The sequence below is a fragment of the Acinonyx jubatus genome, chromosome E1 (genome assembly GCF_027475565.1).
Source record: "Acinonyx jubatus isolate Ajub_Pintada_27869175 chromosome E1, VMU_Ajub_asm_v1.0, whole genome shotgun sequence".
Taxonomy (NCBI): Eukaryota; Metazoa; Chordata; class Mammalia; order Carnivora; family Felidae; genus Acinonyx; species Acinonyx jubatus.
The window spans coordinates 42365959-42384387 of NC_069397.1; the positions used below are offsets into that span (position 1 = coordinate 42365959).

At 58.7% G+C, this 18429-nt stretch overlaps 1 protein-coding gene across 6 annotated transcripts in view; it reads right to left on the bottom strand.

The window, feature by feature from the left end:
- Nucleotides 1–288: 288 nt before the first annotated feature.
- The window catches only part of ARHGAP27 (Rho GTPase activating protein 27), a 32335-nt gene continuing 14194 nt past the window's right edge, over nt 289–18429 (bottom strand). For 2 of the 6 annotated variants that reach the window (XM_053212637.1, XM_053212641.1), the window contains 14 exons: nt 9323–9727; nt 8731–8913; nt 8411–8491; nt 8255–8338; nt 7837–7904; nt 7311–7401; nt 6741–6845; nt 4321–4419; nt 3309–3414; nt 3065–3172; nt 2653–2991; nt 2404–2538; nt 2152–2257; nt 289–2033 (listed from right to left, as the gene is read on the bottom strand). In XM_053212637.1, the coding sequence (XP_053068612.1) occupies nt 1856–2033; nt 2152–2257; nt 2404–2538; nt 2653–2991; nt 3065–3172; nt 3309–3414; nt 4321–4419; nt 6741–6845; nt 7311–7401; nt 7837–7904; nt 8255–8338; nt 8411–8491; nt 8731–8913; nt 9323–9727 (2088 nt within the window). In that variant the 3' untranslated portion in view covers nt 289–1855. Of the gene's footprint in view, nt 2034–2151; nt 2258–2403; nt 2539–2652; nt 2992–3064; nt 3173–3308; nt 3415–4320; nt 4420–6740; nt 6846–7310; nt 7402–7836; nt 7905–8254; nt 8339–8410; nt 8492–8730; nt 8914–9322; nt 9728–13361; nt 14399–18429 lie in introns of those variants that run through there. The other 4 variants (XM_053212642.1, XM_053212639.1, XM_053212640.1 and 1 more) reach the window with 4 other exon arrangements.

Sequence of the window (18429 nt, forward strand, 5' to 3'; positions counted from 1 at the left end):
TCTACTCTTGACCCCCTTTCTGTCTCCCCACAGGATGAGGAATCTGTGGGACCCCTTGGAGCCCAGGCCCTTCCCTTTGGACCCTGCTCCCGATATGCAAGACCCCGGAATTCCCTGCCCGAGTGGCCCCAGGCCCATTCCCTTAAGGGTGGACCATGCGGGTGGCCACAGGACAGCAGGAGCCAGCTCTTCTCGTGCCAACACACCTGGGCACAGAACTCAGAAGAGTCACAGAAGTTTACATTGGAACCTGGTCATTAGGTCATTACGAACGTGTATTTACCAAAGTAGGAGAATAGAACATATTTTTATTTAACAGTTATATCTTGATTTGTAACTTTACAATATTTCGATGCATGGGGTGAGGCCTCCGTTTGTACTCTTGTCCCGGCCCTGCTGGCATGTGAGGTGGGCTCGGGTCGGCCACCGGGCCAGGTGCTCCACCAGAGCGGTGGCGTGGGTGGCACCCCCCACCCCAGCGCACAGTGCCCGGCGCGGAGAAGCAGACAATAAATATTGGCTGTGAGAAACTGAGACGATCCGGGTGAAATGCTTGGCGTGGCGCAAATGTCAATAAATATCAGTTCCTATTGTTTGTCGAAGAAATGAACCCTAGCTGGGGAGGGGGGTGGAGGGTGGGGCGAGACCCACAAACTGAGGTGGTTTGTGTATGAGGAGGGAGAGGGCATTGCTGCCCCTGGGGCTCACGCTCCCTTTCCAGAGGCTGTACCCCCCTTCCCCCAACCCTGCAGGCCTCTCCCAGCTCTTTAGGACCAGGTGGGCGCCAGGCAGGCGTGCCGGGGCGGCCAGGGTGCTGAGAGGGGCTGGGGACCCCTTGCCAGTGCTAATTCCCCCTCCCCCAGCTGGGGTGGGTTTCCCCTCTGCCCTGAGGGTCTCCCAAGGCCCAGACAGAACCTACCTTCATTTCTTTTGCTTTCCCCGTAAGCCCACGATGGGGTTTGGAGGAGAGGGATAGCTTGGAGGAAAGGGCCTCCTGGGAGGCTGTGCTGTGCTACGAGAGGAGCCTGAGCTGGGCAGTCCAACCCATCACCCCCACGGGACCCTGAACAAGTCACTTTGCCTCTGCCTCGGTTTCTTCATTTGTACAACGGGACTGTGTGTGGAAACGGTGCATGGCAGGTGGCCAGCTCAGGGTATGCGCTTAGCGAATATGGAGAACCCTTGCTCAGAACACGAGTGGATCAGGGAGGGCAGAGGCCTGGATCAGGGAAGCAGATGAAAATGGCCCACAGTCAGCCACTGAGAGTCAGGCAGGAGCTGCGCCTGAGGCAAGGCAGCAGGGAAGGAAGGAAGGAAGGTGTATGTTGCTGCTTCATGACCCACACAGGGCTGGGGCCCCACAGGGAGGGCGTCCTTGAAGCCCTGACCAGGTGCAGGTCTGAAAAAGCTGAGAAGCCCCTCACCCCAAGTCCTCCCCTGGGGCATGGCCCATCTGGGAAATCAAACTCACCCCCACAATTCTCTGTCTCTCTCTCTCTCTCTCTCTCTCTCACACACACACACACACACACACACACACACACACACAGTAGGTGTCTATGTAATAAAGAACCAAACCCAATGAAGCCCCAAACAAGACAGGCCAGGGCGGTGGGTGAGGGGGGTGGGGTGCGGGGGGGAATCACATTTTGCAAACTGCCCACCAGGGGTCACCATACTGCACCCAGCGGCGCAGATTTCACATCCGCCTGCGGACCGATGGGAGGCGGCGGGTGTCACAGATAAGAGTTTGGCCAAGCGGCCTCCAACCGTCCAGCTTCTATGGTGGGACCACTGTCGCGGTCCCCAGTCCCAGGTCCGCAGCGCCAGCGTCGGGGGTGAGGGTGGTCGGCTGTCAGTGCGGCCGGAAGATGTCTGAACACCGCTGCAGGATGAGCTCCACCACCTGACTCTGGAACACCATGGTCATGGGCATGCTGGTTTCCTCAGTCTCGGGCCGCAGCAGCGTGGGCCCGAACACTATGGCCACGCTCTGCACGGACATGCGGTTCTGATCGCCGTGCTCGATCACCCTGCAGGGGGGGGAGTGGGGTGGGGACAGAGGCCATCAGGGCCCAGAGCTGGAGGGGGCGCGGGGGGGGGGGTCCGCCAGCACCTGCCTCCCCATTCCCGCGCGGCTGTCCGGCTCACCGGCACAGGTGCTGGAAGAGCAGCCGCAGCGTGTCGTGGTTGGGGGCGGGCAGCGAGCGCACCAGGTCCCGCACACGGCGGCCGCGCTGGGCCTGGTCCGGCAGCTCTAGGGAAGGGAGGGTCGGCTCGGCCAGGGGAACGGAGGGGCTGAGTCCCAGTGGGGAGAGTGGGGGCGGGGTCCAGCCAAGGGGGTGCCCGAGGCAGGCCGGCCCCACCCCCACCCCGTCCCCCCCACCTCCCCCAGGCGCTCACTGATGGCCTCGATGAACTGGCGGAAGTGCGAGAAGGGGAAGAGGGGCTCCGGCAGCTCTCGAAAGAAGAGCTTCAGGGCGCCGGTGATCACGTGGACGTCCTCCCAGCGCCCGTCCTCCAGGTCCAGGCGCTCATCTGCCACACGGCGATGGGGAAAGGAAGGTTGGGGGTGGGGGGGGGGAGGAAGAGGCGGTTAGCACCCCTTTGCTCCTTCAGGCCCTGGGGTCGGGGACGGAGGACGGGCCTCACCGTGGTCCACCTTATAGCGCAGCTTCTGGATGGTGGCCAGGTTTCCACTGATGCGGTACAGGCCGTCGATGTCCAGCCCTGGGGCAGACGGAGGCGCTGACCTCGGGTTTGGTGGGATGGGTCTAAAGCTCCCGCTATGGCTCCTACCCAGGGGCTCCCGTTCTCCCTCCGCCGCCCTGCGCCCGCCCAGGGCTCTCCGCCAAGCGGCCCCGGAGGGAGGCCTCCGGGCGCCGCGCGTACCCCGGGCCTCGACGGTGCGGATGCACTGCTGTACAAAGCGCGGCACCGAGCTCCTCTCGCGTTCACACAGCGCGGCCAGCGCGCAGCCGAACACCTGGTCTGGGGGAGAGGCCCGTCAGCGCTGCCCGGTCCCCCAGCCGCCCGCACCGCGCTCGCCGGCTCCCTCCCGTACCTTTGATGTAGCCCTTCTCCCGCAGCGACTGCAGCGTGGGCCGCCTCAGCAGGAACTTGCGGAGCTTGTGCCGGACCTTGCTCAGGTCGCTCTCCGCGGTGGCTGCGCCTGGGCACGGGCATGCGGGGCCGAGTCGCTCGGTGGCGCCGGGACTGGCCGGGTGGGTCGTCCCCTGTTCCACCCCCCCCCCCCCCGCCCCCAGGAGACGCCCTCCGCCCCCCCCCCCCCCCCCCGCCCCGAGCACCTGCAGTGGACCGCGCCTCACCCTCCAGCCAGCTTCCCAGGCGCTCCCTGGACCCGAAGTCCGCGTTGCTGCTCTCGCTTTCCTCCTCCGGGGGCAGGTCTGCGGACTGGAATCACGGGGCCTCAGATTGGCAGAGCCCAGTGCCAGCTGGAGGTCCATCTGGGCTGGGGCGGGGACCCCGACGCCCCTCCCAGCGGCTCTGGTGACTCCCAGGCAGAGTGCACTGTTCCCTTCCCCAGTTAACCTCCCCTGACCTCCTTCCACCAGGGGAATCTCAGAAACTTCACCTCCCTTGGCTGCTTGGAAGCCCTTCAGCTGTTGGAGACAGTTATCCTGTTCTCTCCCACTCTTTCTTATCCTGGCCCCCCTTTCCCGTATTTTCCTAGCTCCTCTGTGCACACTCCACTAGGTTAGCATTCCTCACTATGTGGCTCCTGGTTCTGAATTTGCAGTTCCAGCTGAGGCCTCCACACTGCCCACAACTGCACCAGCATCACCGCCCTAGATCTGGATTCCTACCTCTAGTAATACAGCCAAATTCTGTACCCCCCTGCTGGCTCCTAGGGAAACGAGGGTCAAAAGGCCCCAGGTTGTTCCCAGGTGAATAGCTGTCAGAGGAGGTCTGTCCTAACTCTACGTAATTAATTTTTTGAACCTAAAAAAATAGTCGACTCTTCTTTAACTTTAAAATTTTAATAGCTTAAAATTTTATCTTGTGGTTTTAGCCTGTCGTTCTAGTACAGAGGCTCTTTCTTGGATACTTACTTTTCTTCCAGCCTCCCTTGAAACAGGACATTCCTCTAGGCTGTGTCTCCACCCCTAGGAGAACCCTCCTGCAGGGCCAACCCCTGCAACCCCACAGGCTGGATTTGCCTACTTATGAGAGACTATTTCTTCGGCGGCCCATCTGTAGGGAGGGACATTTATCCTCAGATGCCCGACCCACAGTGGGCCCAGCTGCTCTGTGTAATGGCCGACCCACCAGCCCCAGAGGCCCCCCGGCTCTGCTTACCAGCTCCTGGATGCCCTCGCCGATGGCCTTGTGCCAGGTGCTGATAATGGCCTCTGAGTCGTGCTGGATCAGGTACTCTGAGCCATCTCGGCTCCGTAGCTGGAGAGACACAAGTCACTCAGTCATCTCTGGTTCCCTGGGTCTACCCCGGAGCAAGGCCTTAGCAGGGGGAGGGGGAGGGGCAGAGAAATGGTGGAGATGATCTGTCCTTGTCCCCAGGAACTGAAGGCATAATAGAGCAAGGACCTCACCCTGGGGGCCGAGGCATTCCACTTTGGAATGCCTTATGCAGTAAGTGACAGCATGTCTGTTACAGATGGGCAGACCAGGGGCCTCTCAAAACAACATCCATTCATATCTGAAAGTTTCATACGGAAGGAAAGGCTATATTGTACATATACGTAGCAACAGATTTCACAAAACGTTCATCCTGTTGAATGCACAGGCAAGCTGAGCTGCCCCAAACTAGCTGTTTTTGGAGGACTATTACTGAAGTTTCCTGTGGCTCTGGAGTGACAAGGAAGACTGGCTGTGAAAATTTGCCGGGCCCAACTACCTTGGCCATGATATAGAATCTGGGGCTGTCTCTTGAGAAAAATCCTAGAGGAGCCTGCAGGCCACCCCTGAATGGAGGGAGGATGGCCACCTGCGGCCAAGAAGCAGAAGCAGGGGGCTCCTCCGCTTCCGTTCAAGACTGTCAGCCTTTCCAACAGCTTGAATAACTTCCACAAGTACCATCTGCCTTCCAGTTCTTGCCAGAAAAGACAGCTCAGAAACATTTATTCAGAAGCTTTCATCAAAAGCCAAGTCAGAGGGATGACATTTATAGAGCACTGGTTGAAGGACATCCCTTTAGGTCAGGGAAGGGACATGCACAGCAAAGTGACGTTCTCCGGTCTGGCACCCGTGACAGACATTGCTAATTGGTCACAGCACTTGACGCTGCTAAGCCTGGAGAAGGCTCCAGACGGACTGACTGAGCAGAGTAGCTCATGAGATCAAACTGGTTTTCCAAGCCTGCTCTGTGGATAACACTGGTTCTAGAACTGCACGAAGCTTGGTGAAGACTACATACTCAAGTGCCTTGCAGAACTGCATTTTCTGAGCTGAATGGTGAGGTTATGCTCATGGCTTTTCTCATGTTACCTGAAGCAGCTAAACTAGAATGGAGCTCCACACTAAAAATTGCTTTGGGAGCTAAGGGTTAGGGGGAGCGCCTGGGTGGCTCAGTTGGTTAAGTGTCTGACTCTTGATCTCTGCTCAGGTCACAATCTCACAGTTTGTGAGTTCGAGCCCCGCGTCGGAGCTCTGTGCTGACAGCTCGGAGCCTGATTCTCTCTCTCCCTCTCCCTTTCCCTCTGCCTCTTCCCCACTCACACACATGTGCACGCTCTCTCTCTCTCTCCAAATAAATAAATTAAAAAAAAAAAAAAAAAAAGAGCCGGGGCGCCTGGGCGGCTCAGTCACTTGCACGTCCAACTTCAGCTCAGGTCATGATCTTGCGGTTCATGATTCGAGCCCTGCATCGGGCTTGCTGCTATCACCCTGTCAGCTCAGGGCCCACTTCAGATCCTCTGTCCCCCCCCCCCCCACCTCTCCCCCACTCTCTCTCTCTTGAAAATTAAATAAAACATTAAAAAAAAGAGCTAAGGGTTAGGAAAGAGCTTTGATTTCCCTCAAAATTGGGGAAAGACCCCTCCCTCATCAATAAGAACTATGTAACTGATTTTTTTTTTTTTAGCAACAACCTAGCACCTGTACATCAGCTGCCTCCTGATGCCTCTCCACACTGACCCCTTCCTCTGACTTGTTGTGGCTGGTGCTGGCTTTTCAGTGGATTTTACCAGCTCACCACACGTGTTCTTATTGTGAGCTGCCTCAGAACTTTTGGGGACGGAGGTGAGGGTAAAGGTAGTTTCAAAGCAAGACCACATGTGGGCAGTGGAATGTGTGGTACCATAAGGGTCCTTGCCTGGGCCCCACGTGGCCTCTGCCTTCCTGCTAGGGGAGCCTGGCAAACTGGGGACCCAGCTTATTCACTGAGGACCCAGTTCAGCTGGAAGCTGGGCTCTGATCAGCCAGAGCAGGTTCCCGGCCTGTTTAAGTGAGTAGTGGGGGACAGGGAATCTCCTGTCTGGGATGAGGGCCGCTTTTCTAGGCATGAGTTTCATTCCACAGAGACCCCTGCTTCTCAACACCCTCTAGAGCCAAGAACTTGAACCCAGTTCCTGGAGAGGGAACTGCAGAATCCGTGATGCCAGAAACGCTGTGGGCGGATGCCCGGGGTGGGGGCAACTTTGGCTTTGAGCCCTGAGAATTCCAGTCCCACTCTCCCCAGGTCCCCCTTCTTGAGGCTTGCCTAATGAGGGTCTCAAGCCATCAGTAAGCCCCTTCTCCTTCTCCCAACCCCTATCACTCACCTCCAGCACATTCTTCCTGCTAGATTTGTCTTTGGGGGCCCAGGAGAGAGAGGCCCCCCTCAGATCCACTGTGTACTCAGGCGTGGAGAGCTTGGGAGGCTGCCTCTGTGGGAGAGGGGAGAAGGATTGGGGGGAGCACAGTTACCAGGAGCCCTCACCTCAGACAGGCCTGCCAGGGCTCCTGGCTCCAGGGACAGGATAGGGAAAGTGGGCCCAGGGGTTCCTAGAACCTAGGGATCCTGGACTGGCTGGTCCTTTGCTACCTGCTCACCCAGGAGGAAAGGAGAAAGGAGCACAGCTCTCATCCCTAGGAGCAGGTGTGCCCAGTCCCCAGTCTGCCTGCCCACCAGGCTGGGGAGGCCACCCTCAAGGACTGCTCCCCATGCCCAGGGTGGCTGGAAGCACTTGTCGTGGGCTGAATCTGCTGTCGTCACCCCCTGCCAAGGCCCAGCTCCGCTGGCACTCATATTCCACTGTCTCAGACCTAGCCTTAGACAAGCCAGATCAGGTAAAGAGCCGCAGGAATCAGAAGCAGATGGGATGGTCCCTGTCCCGGGGCCTGGGCCTTACCAGGCCACCTGCAGCTGAGGCCTTGGAGTCCTTGAAGAAAGTCAGGATGCCACCCTCCAGCACCGTCCAGGAGGCGCTCCAGTGCTTCTTCCTAGGTGGGGGTGGGGAAGTGGGGGGTAGCCAAGCTTGCACTGGGCCCTGGGCTGAGGCCCCCTTCCACCCACAGGAGCGGGGCACAGAGCTTAAGAACACAGCTCAGCTTGGGGTACCCAACCGTGAGGGCTGGACTCCCAGTTCTAACACGTGGTGGCCAAGGGACCCTGGGGAAGTCACTATCTTTCAGTGCCTCAGTGTTTCCTCACGGGACCTCTTAGAAAGTTGCTATGAAGATTAACAAGAGCCTGGCATATGGAACTGACTCTTCATCTCGGGGCTGTGAGTTCGAGCCCCACATTTGCTGTAGAGATTGCTTATATAAATAAACTTAAAAAAAAAAAAATAAAAGCCTCGATATGGAATGTGCTCAGTAAATGTCATCTTAATTAAGGCCCGCCCTGCCCTAGTCTGAACGCAGACAGGCTCTCACCGGAGCCGCTTTCCTTTGTCCACCGTCTTGGTGCGATGCAGCACACCGGCCTTGTCCAGGGTCTTGATCTTAGAAAGACAAGGGGAAAGAGGAGGGGGTTAAGGGGCTGAGCCACAGGGCAGGCAGGGGCTAGTCTCCCCAACAGCCGGCAACTCCTTCCAGGCGGGGCCTGAGTCATCACTGACCCCTTTCTGCTGCTGCTGCTGGTGGGGTGCCTGCTCCCACCCCAGCAGGAGAGATTTCCTCCCGGCTCCCAACCTCACCCAAACCTGGGCCCAGGATAACCCAGATCCAGGTTCATTCAGCTCAGGCTAGTGCTGGGGCCTATGGAGGTGACATGCCCGACCCCGCCCCAGGCCCCACGACCTCCAGGAAGCCCCGATTTCTTCTGCTAGGGCCTACATGCTCTTTCCTTTACCTTCTCCTCAGGGGGGTTGGCCTGGGCTGGGGTCTCACTGTTCTGGCTGGATTTGCAGATGCTTCGAGGGGCAGGGACAGGAACCTGGGGAGAAAGACAGTGTCAGGTATAATGCCCTCCCTTCTCCCCAGGACTCTCGCTTTCCCAGTTAGTTACCTGGGGCAGCTCCCACTGAACCGAGTCATCATCTGGGTTGTAGAAGTAGGGCTTCCCGCGTTCGTCCTCCAGCCTCATCCACTGTGGGGAGAGGGATGGTCAAGGCTCCAAGCCCGGCTCATGGGAGGGGAGGAAAAGTTTCCCAATATAGCCCCCAGGAGTCCGGAGGGTCAGGTGCAGAAGACGGTGGGGGGGGGGGGGGGCGGTTCTTGGAGCTTGCTCAGGAGCTGCAGTTCATGATGTTAAGGGGAGCTCCTGGTGAGGAAGAGCTGAAGAAGTGACCCAGGGGCTGTCTGCGCCCATCTGCCCGCTGCCCCTACCTGCTCCTGGGTGAAGTGGTTGGTGTAGACCGTCTGCCCCTCGGGGCTCACGTGGCAAGACCAGCCGGGGGGCGTGGCCAAGGGAGAGGCGGACCGTGGCTCACTGAAAGAGCCCAGGGGGGAATAGTCCTCCTCGGGGTAACTGGTCAGCGACTCGGGGTAGTCCGTCTCAGGGGTAGGGGGCTGCAGGGTACAGAAAACGGAGTCAGAGGGTCTCAGAGCCAGTACAGACCCCTGGCCCCGCCCCCTCAGGCCAGGCCACGTCCCCTCACCAGCAGTCTGGGGGCTGCGGGGAGCAGGAGGTGGGGTCTGAGACCCTCAGAGCTACTCCGCCCTGGCCCCGCCCCCTCCCTTATCCAGGGGTCCCTTAAAGCCCCTTAAAGCCACCCGCCCACCCCGGCCAGGCCCCGCCCCCTCCCTCATTCTCGGGGGTCGTGGACAGCAAGGGGCGGGGGGCAGAGGCCCAAAGAGACCCCGCCCACCCCGGCCAGGCCCCGCCCCCTCCCTCGTTCTCGGGGGCTGTGGGCAGCAAGAGGCGGGGGCAAAGGCCCAAAGAGACCCCGCCCACCCGGGCCAGGCTCCGCCCCCTCACCCTCTGGTCCCTGGGGCTGAGCGGGCTCAGTCCCGGCTGCATCTCCAGGTCGTCCTCTGGCTCGTCGTCGGGCTCGTCCTCCCAGACGGCCTCGCCCGTCAGCGGGTTGTAGAAGAACACCCTGCGGCTCTCCTCATCCCAGTACTGGCCCCAGTCTGTCTCGAGGCTCTCGCGGCTGCCCACCGAGGTCGGGGAGGTGGCCGGGCTGGAGGCGCCCTCAGCGGCCTCGAAGGGCGACTCCCAGGTGGTCACGCCCGTGTCCGGGTTGTAGTAGTAGGGGCGCCCGGTGCCCGCGTCCGTGTGCGTCTCCCACGCCTGGGGGCGGGGGGCCGCGGTGGCGCCGGGCGAAGTGGCCGGAGGCTGCCGCTCTACGTTCGCGTACACGGGCTCCGAGGGGTCGTCCACCTGTGGGAGGAGGGAGGGGACGTGACCTTCAGGGCATCTCCGGAGTCAGACAGTCCCGATTCGGCCACTTGCCATCTGGGTGACCTTTGGCAAGTCAGAGCACACCCCCTCCCCACCCTGCCGGGTCTGTCCGCCGGCTGCCGGTCCGGAAATTGTAGTGAAGAGAGAATAAGAAATATTCTTTTTTTTTTTTTTAATGTTTTTATTTATTTTTGAAGGAGAGAGACCATGAGCGGGGGAGGAACAGAGAGAGGGGGAGACACAGAATCCGAAGCAGGCTCCAGGCTCCGAGCTGTCAGCACAGAGTCCGACGCGGGGCTCGAACTCACTAACCTGAGATCATGACCTGAGCCGAAGTCGGCCGCTTAACCGACTGAGCCACCCAGGCGCCCCAAGAATGAGGAAATATTCTTGAAAGTGCATTGTAAAGTATGCATTGTAAAGTATGAGGTGTCCCAGAGGCCTAGGGCAGTTACATTATTTATTAACAATAATAAAATATCGATAACTGAGTTCTCCCGGCTGTGCACTCAGTGTGCACTAGACCCGGGCGGGGAGGGGAGCGCGAATCAACCGGTTGGGCAGGAATAGAGACATGGCCTCAGACCCATTCCTTCTCCTCTCCCATTCAGGTCACACAGGGGCAGGGCCCTGCTGCATTCTACAGCCCCCACCCCTTCTTCCTTCCTGGCCCAGAAAGATCCGGGACTGGAATCAGTACTGCCTCTGGATCTGAGACTGGAACTTCCTGAATGTGGGTTTTGCAGTCCTCGGAACCAATTGCAGAGAAGGGAAAGAGCGGGGAGAGCCAGATGGGAGGGAGGAAGGAGGAGCAAAGAAAGGTGAGGCCCTCTTCCCCCTCCAAAGAAAAGTGAGGTGGGCTGGAAGCTCCCTTCACACAGAATGTAAGTCAGGGCATGCTTAACACCCTTACCGCTCTCTGCCACCTGCAGGGCAAAGTCTGTCCCACCTGCCTGCCTTCCGTCTGATTTCCTGCCATTCCTGGCCCTTTGCCTTGAACTTTACGCTCCAGTAGCCCTAGCATGCAGTGCCGGAGGTCCCACCCTCTCTCCTGTGTCTTTTATCACAGCCTGCCTAGGCCCATCCCTGCCCCTTTCTCACCTGGAGGACTCAGGACTCAGCTCAGGTGTCAGGTTCAAGGCCCTTCCTGAGCTTCCTCTCGTGTGCCCACCACAGCCTAGCACCCTCAGCCCACCGGAGAGATAGATAGTCACATTATCAAACCCCAGGCTGCAGAGTAGCACGAGATTAATACTGTTTTCTAAGAACATATAATGCTATGAGGGAAATGCAGATTTCGACACGGTAAACAGCAGATAGTTCCAGTTATGTGTTTTCAGAAACCCTCCAAAATGCTAACAGAGGTTATCTCTGGGCAGTGTAATTATAGGGATTGGGTTTGTTTTTATTTGTTTCTTTAAACTTTTCTCCTTTCTTCTTTAAGCTTTTCTCAAAATTTTGTATAATAACCTCCCACCCCCGCTCCTTTTCTAATCACAGAAGTTCCTCTGTTGCTGTGATGCCTTCACTGAACTGTAAACTCCCCAAGAGGGGAAGCAAGTCCTGTCAAGGTGGCTTCTCCCCAGGCCTTAGGTAGGTGCCTAAAAATCCATTCATTTGTCCCACGAAGGTTCACCTGTTCTGTGCAGGCCCTGTCCTAGGCACTGGGAATGCAGCAGTGAACAAACAGACCCAAATCCCTATTAAGCAGCTCGGGTAAATGGCCGGGGAGTGGGGAGGGAGCCGAGCAGGGTTCTGAGTGAAATGCACAGCACGTCAGGGATGATTACTGCTAACGAGGAGATAGTGTTGCAGTCTGAGAGCACCCGGTGGCAGGTCCCAGGCACGGAGGGAGGAGGAAGAGTTGGATATATCAGTTTCTCACTCCTCTCCCTCACCCCAGAAGCCCTTGTGTGGCTGAGACAGGACCCTCCACCCCACTTCTCCTTTCTCTGTGCCCACTGCAGCCCTCCTGGGCAACCTGGATTCCACCCACACCCGCCCACTGACCCTCCCCCCCCCACACACAAAAGGCATCTTCCTATCACTGTACTTTCGCTCCAGTCGGTCCCCCAGCCTAGAACATTCCCTGCCTACCCAAATCCTGCTCCTCTGCTGGTCCCCAGCTCCAAACATCCTGGAGAGCTGGGCTCCATTTACGGCCTGGTGGCGTTCTGCTCTGCTGGCCAGTTCATCGTCCACCCGTCTGCCTACCTCCTCTGACCCCAAAAGGCAGGAGGTTTTTGAGAGCAGGATCCAGGATGATGTAGCCCTCCTCAGTCACCCTCTAGCGGGCAGCCCGCTGCCCTGAAGCACACAGCCGATCCACCAAGGATACTTACTGCTAGAGTACCCGGGTCAATTCCATGCTACATTTCACAGCAGACAACAAACACACATATCCGACACTACAGGAGAGACGGGAGTTAGCTTTGAGCAGGGACTTTCTGGGAATGAGGGCTCGGCACAGGAGCCAGGAGACTCCTTGGGAGGACTAGACGCACCTCCTACCCACCCCAGCTGGACCCACTGAGGCTGGAGGGTCATATGGGGGGTGGGTGAGCTAAGGAAGGAGCCAGGCTCTTTGGACTGGGGATTTCCACTGGCAGGCTGCTAGACTTGGCTGTGTGTCCTCGGGGAGTCCCGGGCTGGTCAGGTTGATGGGGATCTTGCACAAGGAACAGCCCTAGCAGGTAGAGGAGATACAGGGGTAGATGTCTAGGCCCCCAGCACGATAGGGCTGTCACAAGGAAGGGAAGATACAGAATCACCTTGTGGGGCTCTGGACTGCAGATCAGAGGCCTGGTGGGAGCAGAGGGCAGGGTTCCTTGGAAGGAAGCACATTCTAAGGATTGGGGCTGCCTCAGGGGGTAGTTAAGGGGCCTTCACTGGAGGTGAGCAGTTAGGGGTACTGCAGCCCTGAGGCCCCTTCAAACTCTAGAACTCTTGCAGAACCCTCACGTGCTAAGATAGAGGCATTTTCCTCTCCTGGCAGAGCCACAGCCAGGATCAGACTGGAAGCCGGGTGGGGCCAGTCTCTCCGTGCCCTCTGGCCTTCAAGGGGAGGCTCGCCCAGGTTAGAGCAGGGCCCGGCGCCCCCCTGCCCACAGCTCCTGGAGGCCCAGACGACACCCCGTTGCAGCCCATCAACAGACCCTGACTAGGGCACCGACAGCTCTTGAGGCCCAGACCCCAATCATGACAGAGACACGTATGTTTTCCAAGTAGGAAAGGGGAAGTGATCTCCCACCTCAGGCCCAAGGACAGAGCTAAGAGGTGCCCTGGCTCTCACCACACCCAGCTGCCCGGCCCCCCAGCACCCCGTTTCCAGTTCCCTCCCCTCCCCGCAAACAGGTGGCAGGCCTGCTCCTCTGCCCCTCTTCCACTGATCACCCGATCACCGATGACCGACCACCGGGTCTCAGCGCCCCTCCACAGCCCCTCTCAGACCGGCAAGGCCTTGGAAAAGGAAAGAGGCAAGAAGGGAGGAGTCCCCCCAAATCTGGGAGATGTCCTGCCCCCAAACCCAGCTCATCCAGCTCCTAACAGGCCAGACGCCCTCAGCCCTCCCCATCAGAGGCCAAGCTTGCCCCCAAACGCCAGGGTCCCCTACCTGTCCCCGCAGGGCCCGACTCTGCCTCCTGGTCAGCTTGGCAATCATGTCCACCATCCTGTCCCCACTGAGCTGCTGGGACAGAGCCCTGGGAAGGCTTCAGGGGTGGAGCCAAGGGGCACAACCCCAGGGCTGGCACGGGGCAAGGGGGAAACAAGAAGTTGCTTTGAGATGGCGGGAGGCTGAGCCTCCAGCCCATTTCCTGTCAGGGCTGCGGAAGTGCTAGCCTGAGACAGAGGCTGCCTGAGAAAGGGTGGGGTGGGGGAAAGGGGGTGGTGTCTCAGGTCTGGGGTATTTTTATGCGTCCAGGGACACACCGGCCTTCCTGCGCTATGCTCTGATGACTGGCAAGTTCTGAGTCCCAGGCCAGATACAGCCGTGGGGCAGGGTGGCACCGGGACCACAGGTGGGGGAGGGGCAGGCTGTGCGGCTGGGAGCAGGCAGAGGGGGCGGTTGGGTGCTGGTGCCTGGGCTGGCATGGACAGGACGCGGAGTGGCCATCAGCTCCCCGCAGGCCCGGGGAGGATGTGATGGGGAAGAGGAAGCTTGTGTGTGTGTCGCGGGGTGAGCGGGGGACGTCTCAAAGAGGAAGGGGTCTGGGCAGATGTGGTATCAGAGCGAGAGCCAGTGTCTGGAGTCTTCCAGCCACACAGGGAACGGGAGGGATTTTGACCACACCACAGTCTACTCGCCTTGACTGTCTCCTCCAGCCTGGGCCACCGAGACGCATGTAGCTCCCCCACAACCCTACACCAACAGCTTCCCCGGGTCTCTCCTCTCTTCACCCTCCCATCGGGTGTCCAAACCACAGTCCTGCACCACGGGCGCAGCCTGTCCCTGGTGAGAAGCTGCCGACCCCCTCCAAGCCAAGGACCTCCTTGTCTTCCTGACACTCTCAGAGCGGCTCCGACACCCGAGGGTCTCCCCCCTGGCAGCCAGCTCCCAGATCAGGCTCTGACCCCCACCTTCTATCCCGGATGCCAGACCCCTCATCTTCTGCTCTCCCATTTCAGTAACCCTCCTGCCCCCAGCCCTGGCCCTCTTTTCTCCCCTGCCCATGTCCCCCAGGCCACTCCTTCCCTGCACCTACCGTGGGCTCAGGACAGGGACGTCCAAGTGGAACTAGGCGTGGTGTAGGCTTAGGGTGTGGGACATTTGGACGGACCACATCCACAGCAAGCCAGGGACCTAGGCCCTACTCTGCCCTCAAAGCTCTAGTATCACTCCCCCACCGTCCCCTGTGGGGCTCAGAAGCCTGGAGCACCAGAGGCAGAGAGGCCTGGAGTCCTCCCACTTGTCACACATATGACCCATCCCACTGACCCCACCCTGAGGGACATGGTCCACACACACACACACAGGACAAATCACCAAGAGGGACGGAGCCAGGCCCAGGAGATGGGAACAGCCTGTGTACATTCCAGAGTGGCCAGAAACTCTGAGCCGGCAGCAGGGAGGAGCTGGGGCAGGAAAGGGGAGAGAGGAGGCAGGTGTGGGAACCCGGGCCCTCAGTGCTGCCCTGCTGTAGGGTTAGCAGGCAGGGTCTCCCTGGGGCAGGAACCAAGAGTGACAGCGTGGGAGACTGGGACCATAGAAAAGGCTGCCCACCTGCTGACCTTCCCCGGAAAGAAGCCTGGCCGCCATGTCTGGCGTCTCCCAGAGGGCTCTGGCCTCACACCATAGGGACTGAGCAAAACCCACACGGCTCTGGCCTGTTCTTCTCGGTCAGGGAGGTTGGCGCCTCAGGCCTCGGGTATGGGCTTCCCCAGGCGAGATGCGACCACAGCAGCTCCCCAGTGGGGTCCTCCTCCCTCAACCACACCCTCACACCTCGCCTGGCCTCCAGAGGCACATGGTGGAGGAGGGGACAGAACAAGCCTGCTTCGCCTCGCCCCGTCTCTCCGGCCCTCCGTCCTCGCCCCCGCCTTCTCTGCAAAACCCTCACCAGTGTTGGGGCACAAGCAGGTGCAACCAGAAAATCCTATCCGTTCTCTGGGGCCGGAGGCAAAAGAAATGCCTGCAAACCAGTGACTGGAGCCCGGGGTCTGGCTCAGGTGGCTGCAGAGGGGACAGGATCTCCTTTGCCGACTCCATGCCACCCGGGTGGAGGGAGAGTTGGGAATAAACTGTGATCTTTGCCTCAGTGAGGCAGTGAGCTTAGCCAAGTGCACAGAACTGTCTTGGTGTCCCTCCCCCGAGCACGCCCTCTCCAGGACAGAGTCCGGGCCTCACCGTACCCACCCCTAGCCCTGAGTGACTCATCCAGCCGTGTGCAGTGGGAAAGCTGGGGGTCACCCCGCAGGCTCCTCAAGCCTCAGAATAGTGGGGAACCATGCCTAGAGCTGCTCCCCTCACCCCGCCCCAGGGTCTGGTGTAACTGGTTTGGGCTGGGGCCTGGACGCGGGCTAAGGCCCACATGAGGCTCAGTGTAATCTTATTGCTTGCCCTGTAGCCTGAAAGTCCAAACACAACAGGCCGAGGTGAGGGTCTTCTCTGGGGTTTGGGCCGGAAGCATCATTTGATTCAAAGGAAAAAAGAACAGAGCAGGATTCCAGAGACAGGGCTTCTTGTATAGGTTGTGCCTTAGCTTCTCTCTGGGCAGCCCCCTGAAACTCTGGGCCTCTGTTTCTTTACCCATAAAATGGGCTGTCATTCTCCACCCCACCCCCCCAGCCCCCCCTTCCCTGCTCACAGGGTTGGGTTCTGTGAAAGGGCCAGGCAGGTCCCCTGAGGTTTCTACACCCAGTGGGGACGTGGGGGAGAAAGCGGGGCTGAACCCCTGCTTTTCTGGCTCTGGGTTTCGACTGAGTGCCCTGAGCTCTGGACTCTGCCCGCAGCCTCTTGGCGACCTCATGGGGCTCGCTCCTCCTCGTTTGGCTCGCTCCTCCAGGCAGGTGGGGCCTGGGGTGGAGTCCCTTTGCCGCTCACACGCCCTGTGCTCTGGGTGAGGCCTCCAGACACCCAGAAGGTCTCCTGCTGCTGGGCCAGGAGGAGTCAGAAACGGTCCGTCGAGGAACCTGCCGGCCAGCAAAAGCTGTCATTGTGAGCCACGGGAGGAAAATGTGCCAGGGCCCCGTCCCCTCAGACGGATCTGCACCTGCACCCACCATTCCTCCTCACTTCCCCAGTGGAGGGACCAGGGTCCCCCGTCCACGCCGACCTCCCCAACCTAGGCCCAGGGGACCCCATTGACTCTCACTTGCTCAGAAGCTGCCTTTCCTCAGATCTCCAACTCCTCCCACCTGACTGCCTTTGGCCCTTTGGCCTTTCAACAAACTCAAGGCCTCTCCATCTTAAAAAGAAACAGCATGCCCCTGGACCCAGCTCTCCCTGCCTTGTTTCCAGAACCCGCTTCTTGCCCGCGTGTGTGCACCTGCCATCCCGCTGTCCACGCACTCCGACGTCCAGCCCACTGCTCAGGTCTCCTACTACCTCCCTGATGACAAAGGTGGTCCTCCTTGGGCCTGATCCCCTCCGGGACTTAGTCCTTACAACCCTCTCCCTCCTCGTCTGCCTCCTCAGCCTGGGGCCCAGGCTCCTCTTCCTCCGCCCATTTCCCTGATGCCTGCTCTCACCTTTCCTTCTCACTCTACTGTCCCTGGGGAAGCCCAACCAGCTCGGTTAACTTAACAACCCGCAACCCCGCCTCCAGGAGCGCAGACCCAACTGCCCCCCTGGGTGTCCTCGGTATGCCTCAAAAGCCGCATGTCCCAAACCAAGTTCACCTTCTTCCTCCTCCTTCTTCCCATCTTGGCATCATCTTGGTTGCTCAAGCAGAGACCTGGAGTCACTGAGCCAGGTGACCTGACCCGCCTAAGCCTTTCACACCTACCAGTCCCCAGGTAGCACAGGGATTAGAGGAACACCACCTCGAGGAAGCAAACATTCAGATCTAGAGTAGATGTCCTGCAGGGAATTGGTCTGGTCTCTGTGTCAGGGCAGGAAGAGAGGGACGGGACAGTCAAATGGAACGCATGGCCCTTGAGCCAATCCTGGTTCAAACAAACTGGCTGTGGGGCGCCTGGGTGGCTCAGTCGGTTGAGCATCCGGCTTCGGCTCAGGTCATGATCTCGCAGTCTGTGAGTTCGAGCCCCGCGTCGGGCTCTGTGCTGACAGCTCGGAGCCTGAAGCCTGCTTCGGATTCTGTGTCTCCCTCTCTCTGTCCCTCCCCCACTCATGCTCTGTCTCTCTCTGTCTCAGAAATAAACATTAACAAAAAAATTAAAAAAAAAAAAAAACTGTGAGAGATTTGTTTTAGGACAATGAAGGAGCTGTGAGTATGGCCTGGGTCTTAGATGATATGTAAGGAACTAATGTTAATTTTGTCAGATATAACAATGGTAATGGTATTGTGATTGTGGAGAAAAACATTTTTAAGAAATAGATGCTGAATTTTTTAGGGATGAGATGCGATAAAGTCTGGAATTTATTATTTCTTGGCACACACACACACAAAAGAACAAACTTGGCAAGGAGCAATCGTCAAATCTAGTAATGGGTATAATTACATTCGTTTTAATATTCTTTGTGCTTCTTTGCCTATTTGAAAATCTTCATAAGAAAAAGGGGAAAAGCATCTCCCTCAACCTTTTTTGCTATTGTGCATTCTCAGTGTTACGACTTTATGAGATGTTCCCTGTTTCTTACCCAGAAGGACTGGCCCTTCCAACTCTCCCCCTACCCTCGGTCGTAATTTCTCTCCCTTTATGATGCAGCTCCGGTGCCAGGAATTCTGGAAATACGGCAGCTTAAACATGTCCTGCTTCTCCCCTTTCTCCCCCGACTGCTACGCTCCATGAAGGGGCCGTGCCAGCTGGTGGGCAGGGCTGGCTGGCCTGGGAACCCGGGAGACCCCGGGGCAGACCAGGCCCACCATGGGCCCCCAGAGGGAAGGCAAGGTGACCCCCAGGAGCTGACAGGGAGCCAAACAGGTAAGCTAGGCACTCTCTGCCCACAAGGTTGGGGAGGCCGAGAAGGCAGGGAGGGAGCAGGGAGAGCTCCTGATGGTGTCTTAGCAGGGGCCTGCCCAGCCCCCAGAGACCATCACTCCTCCGCTCCAAGCTCCAAG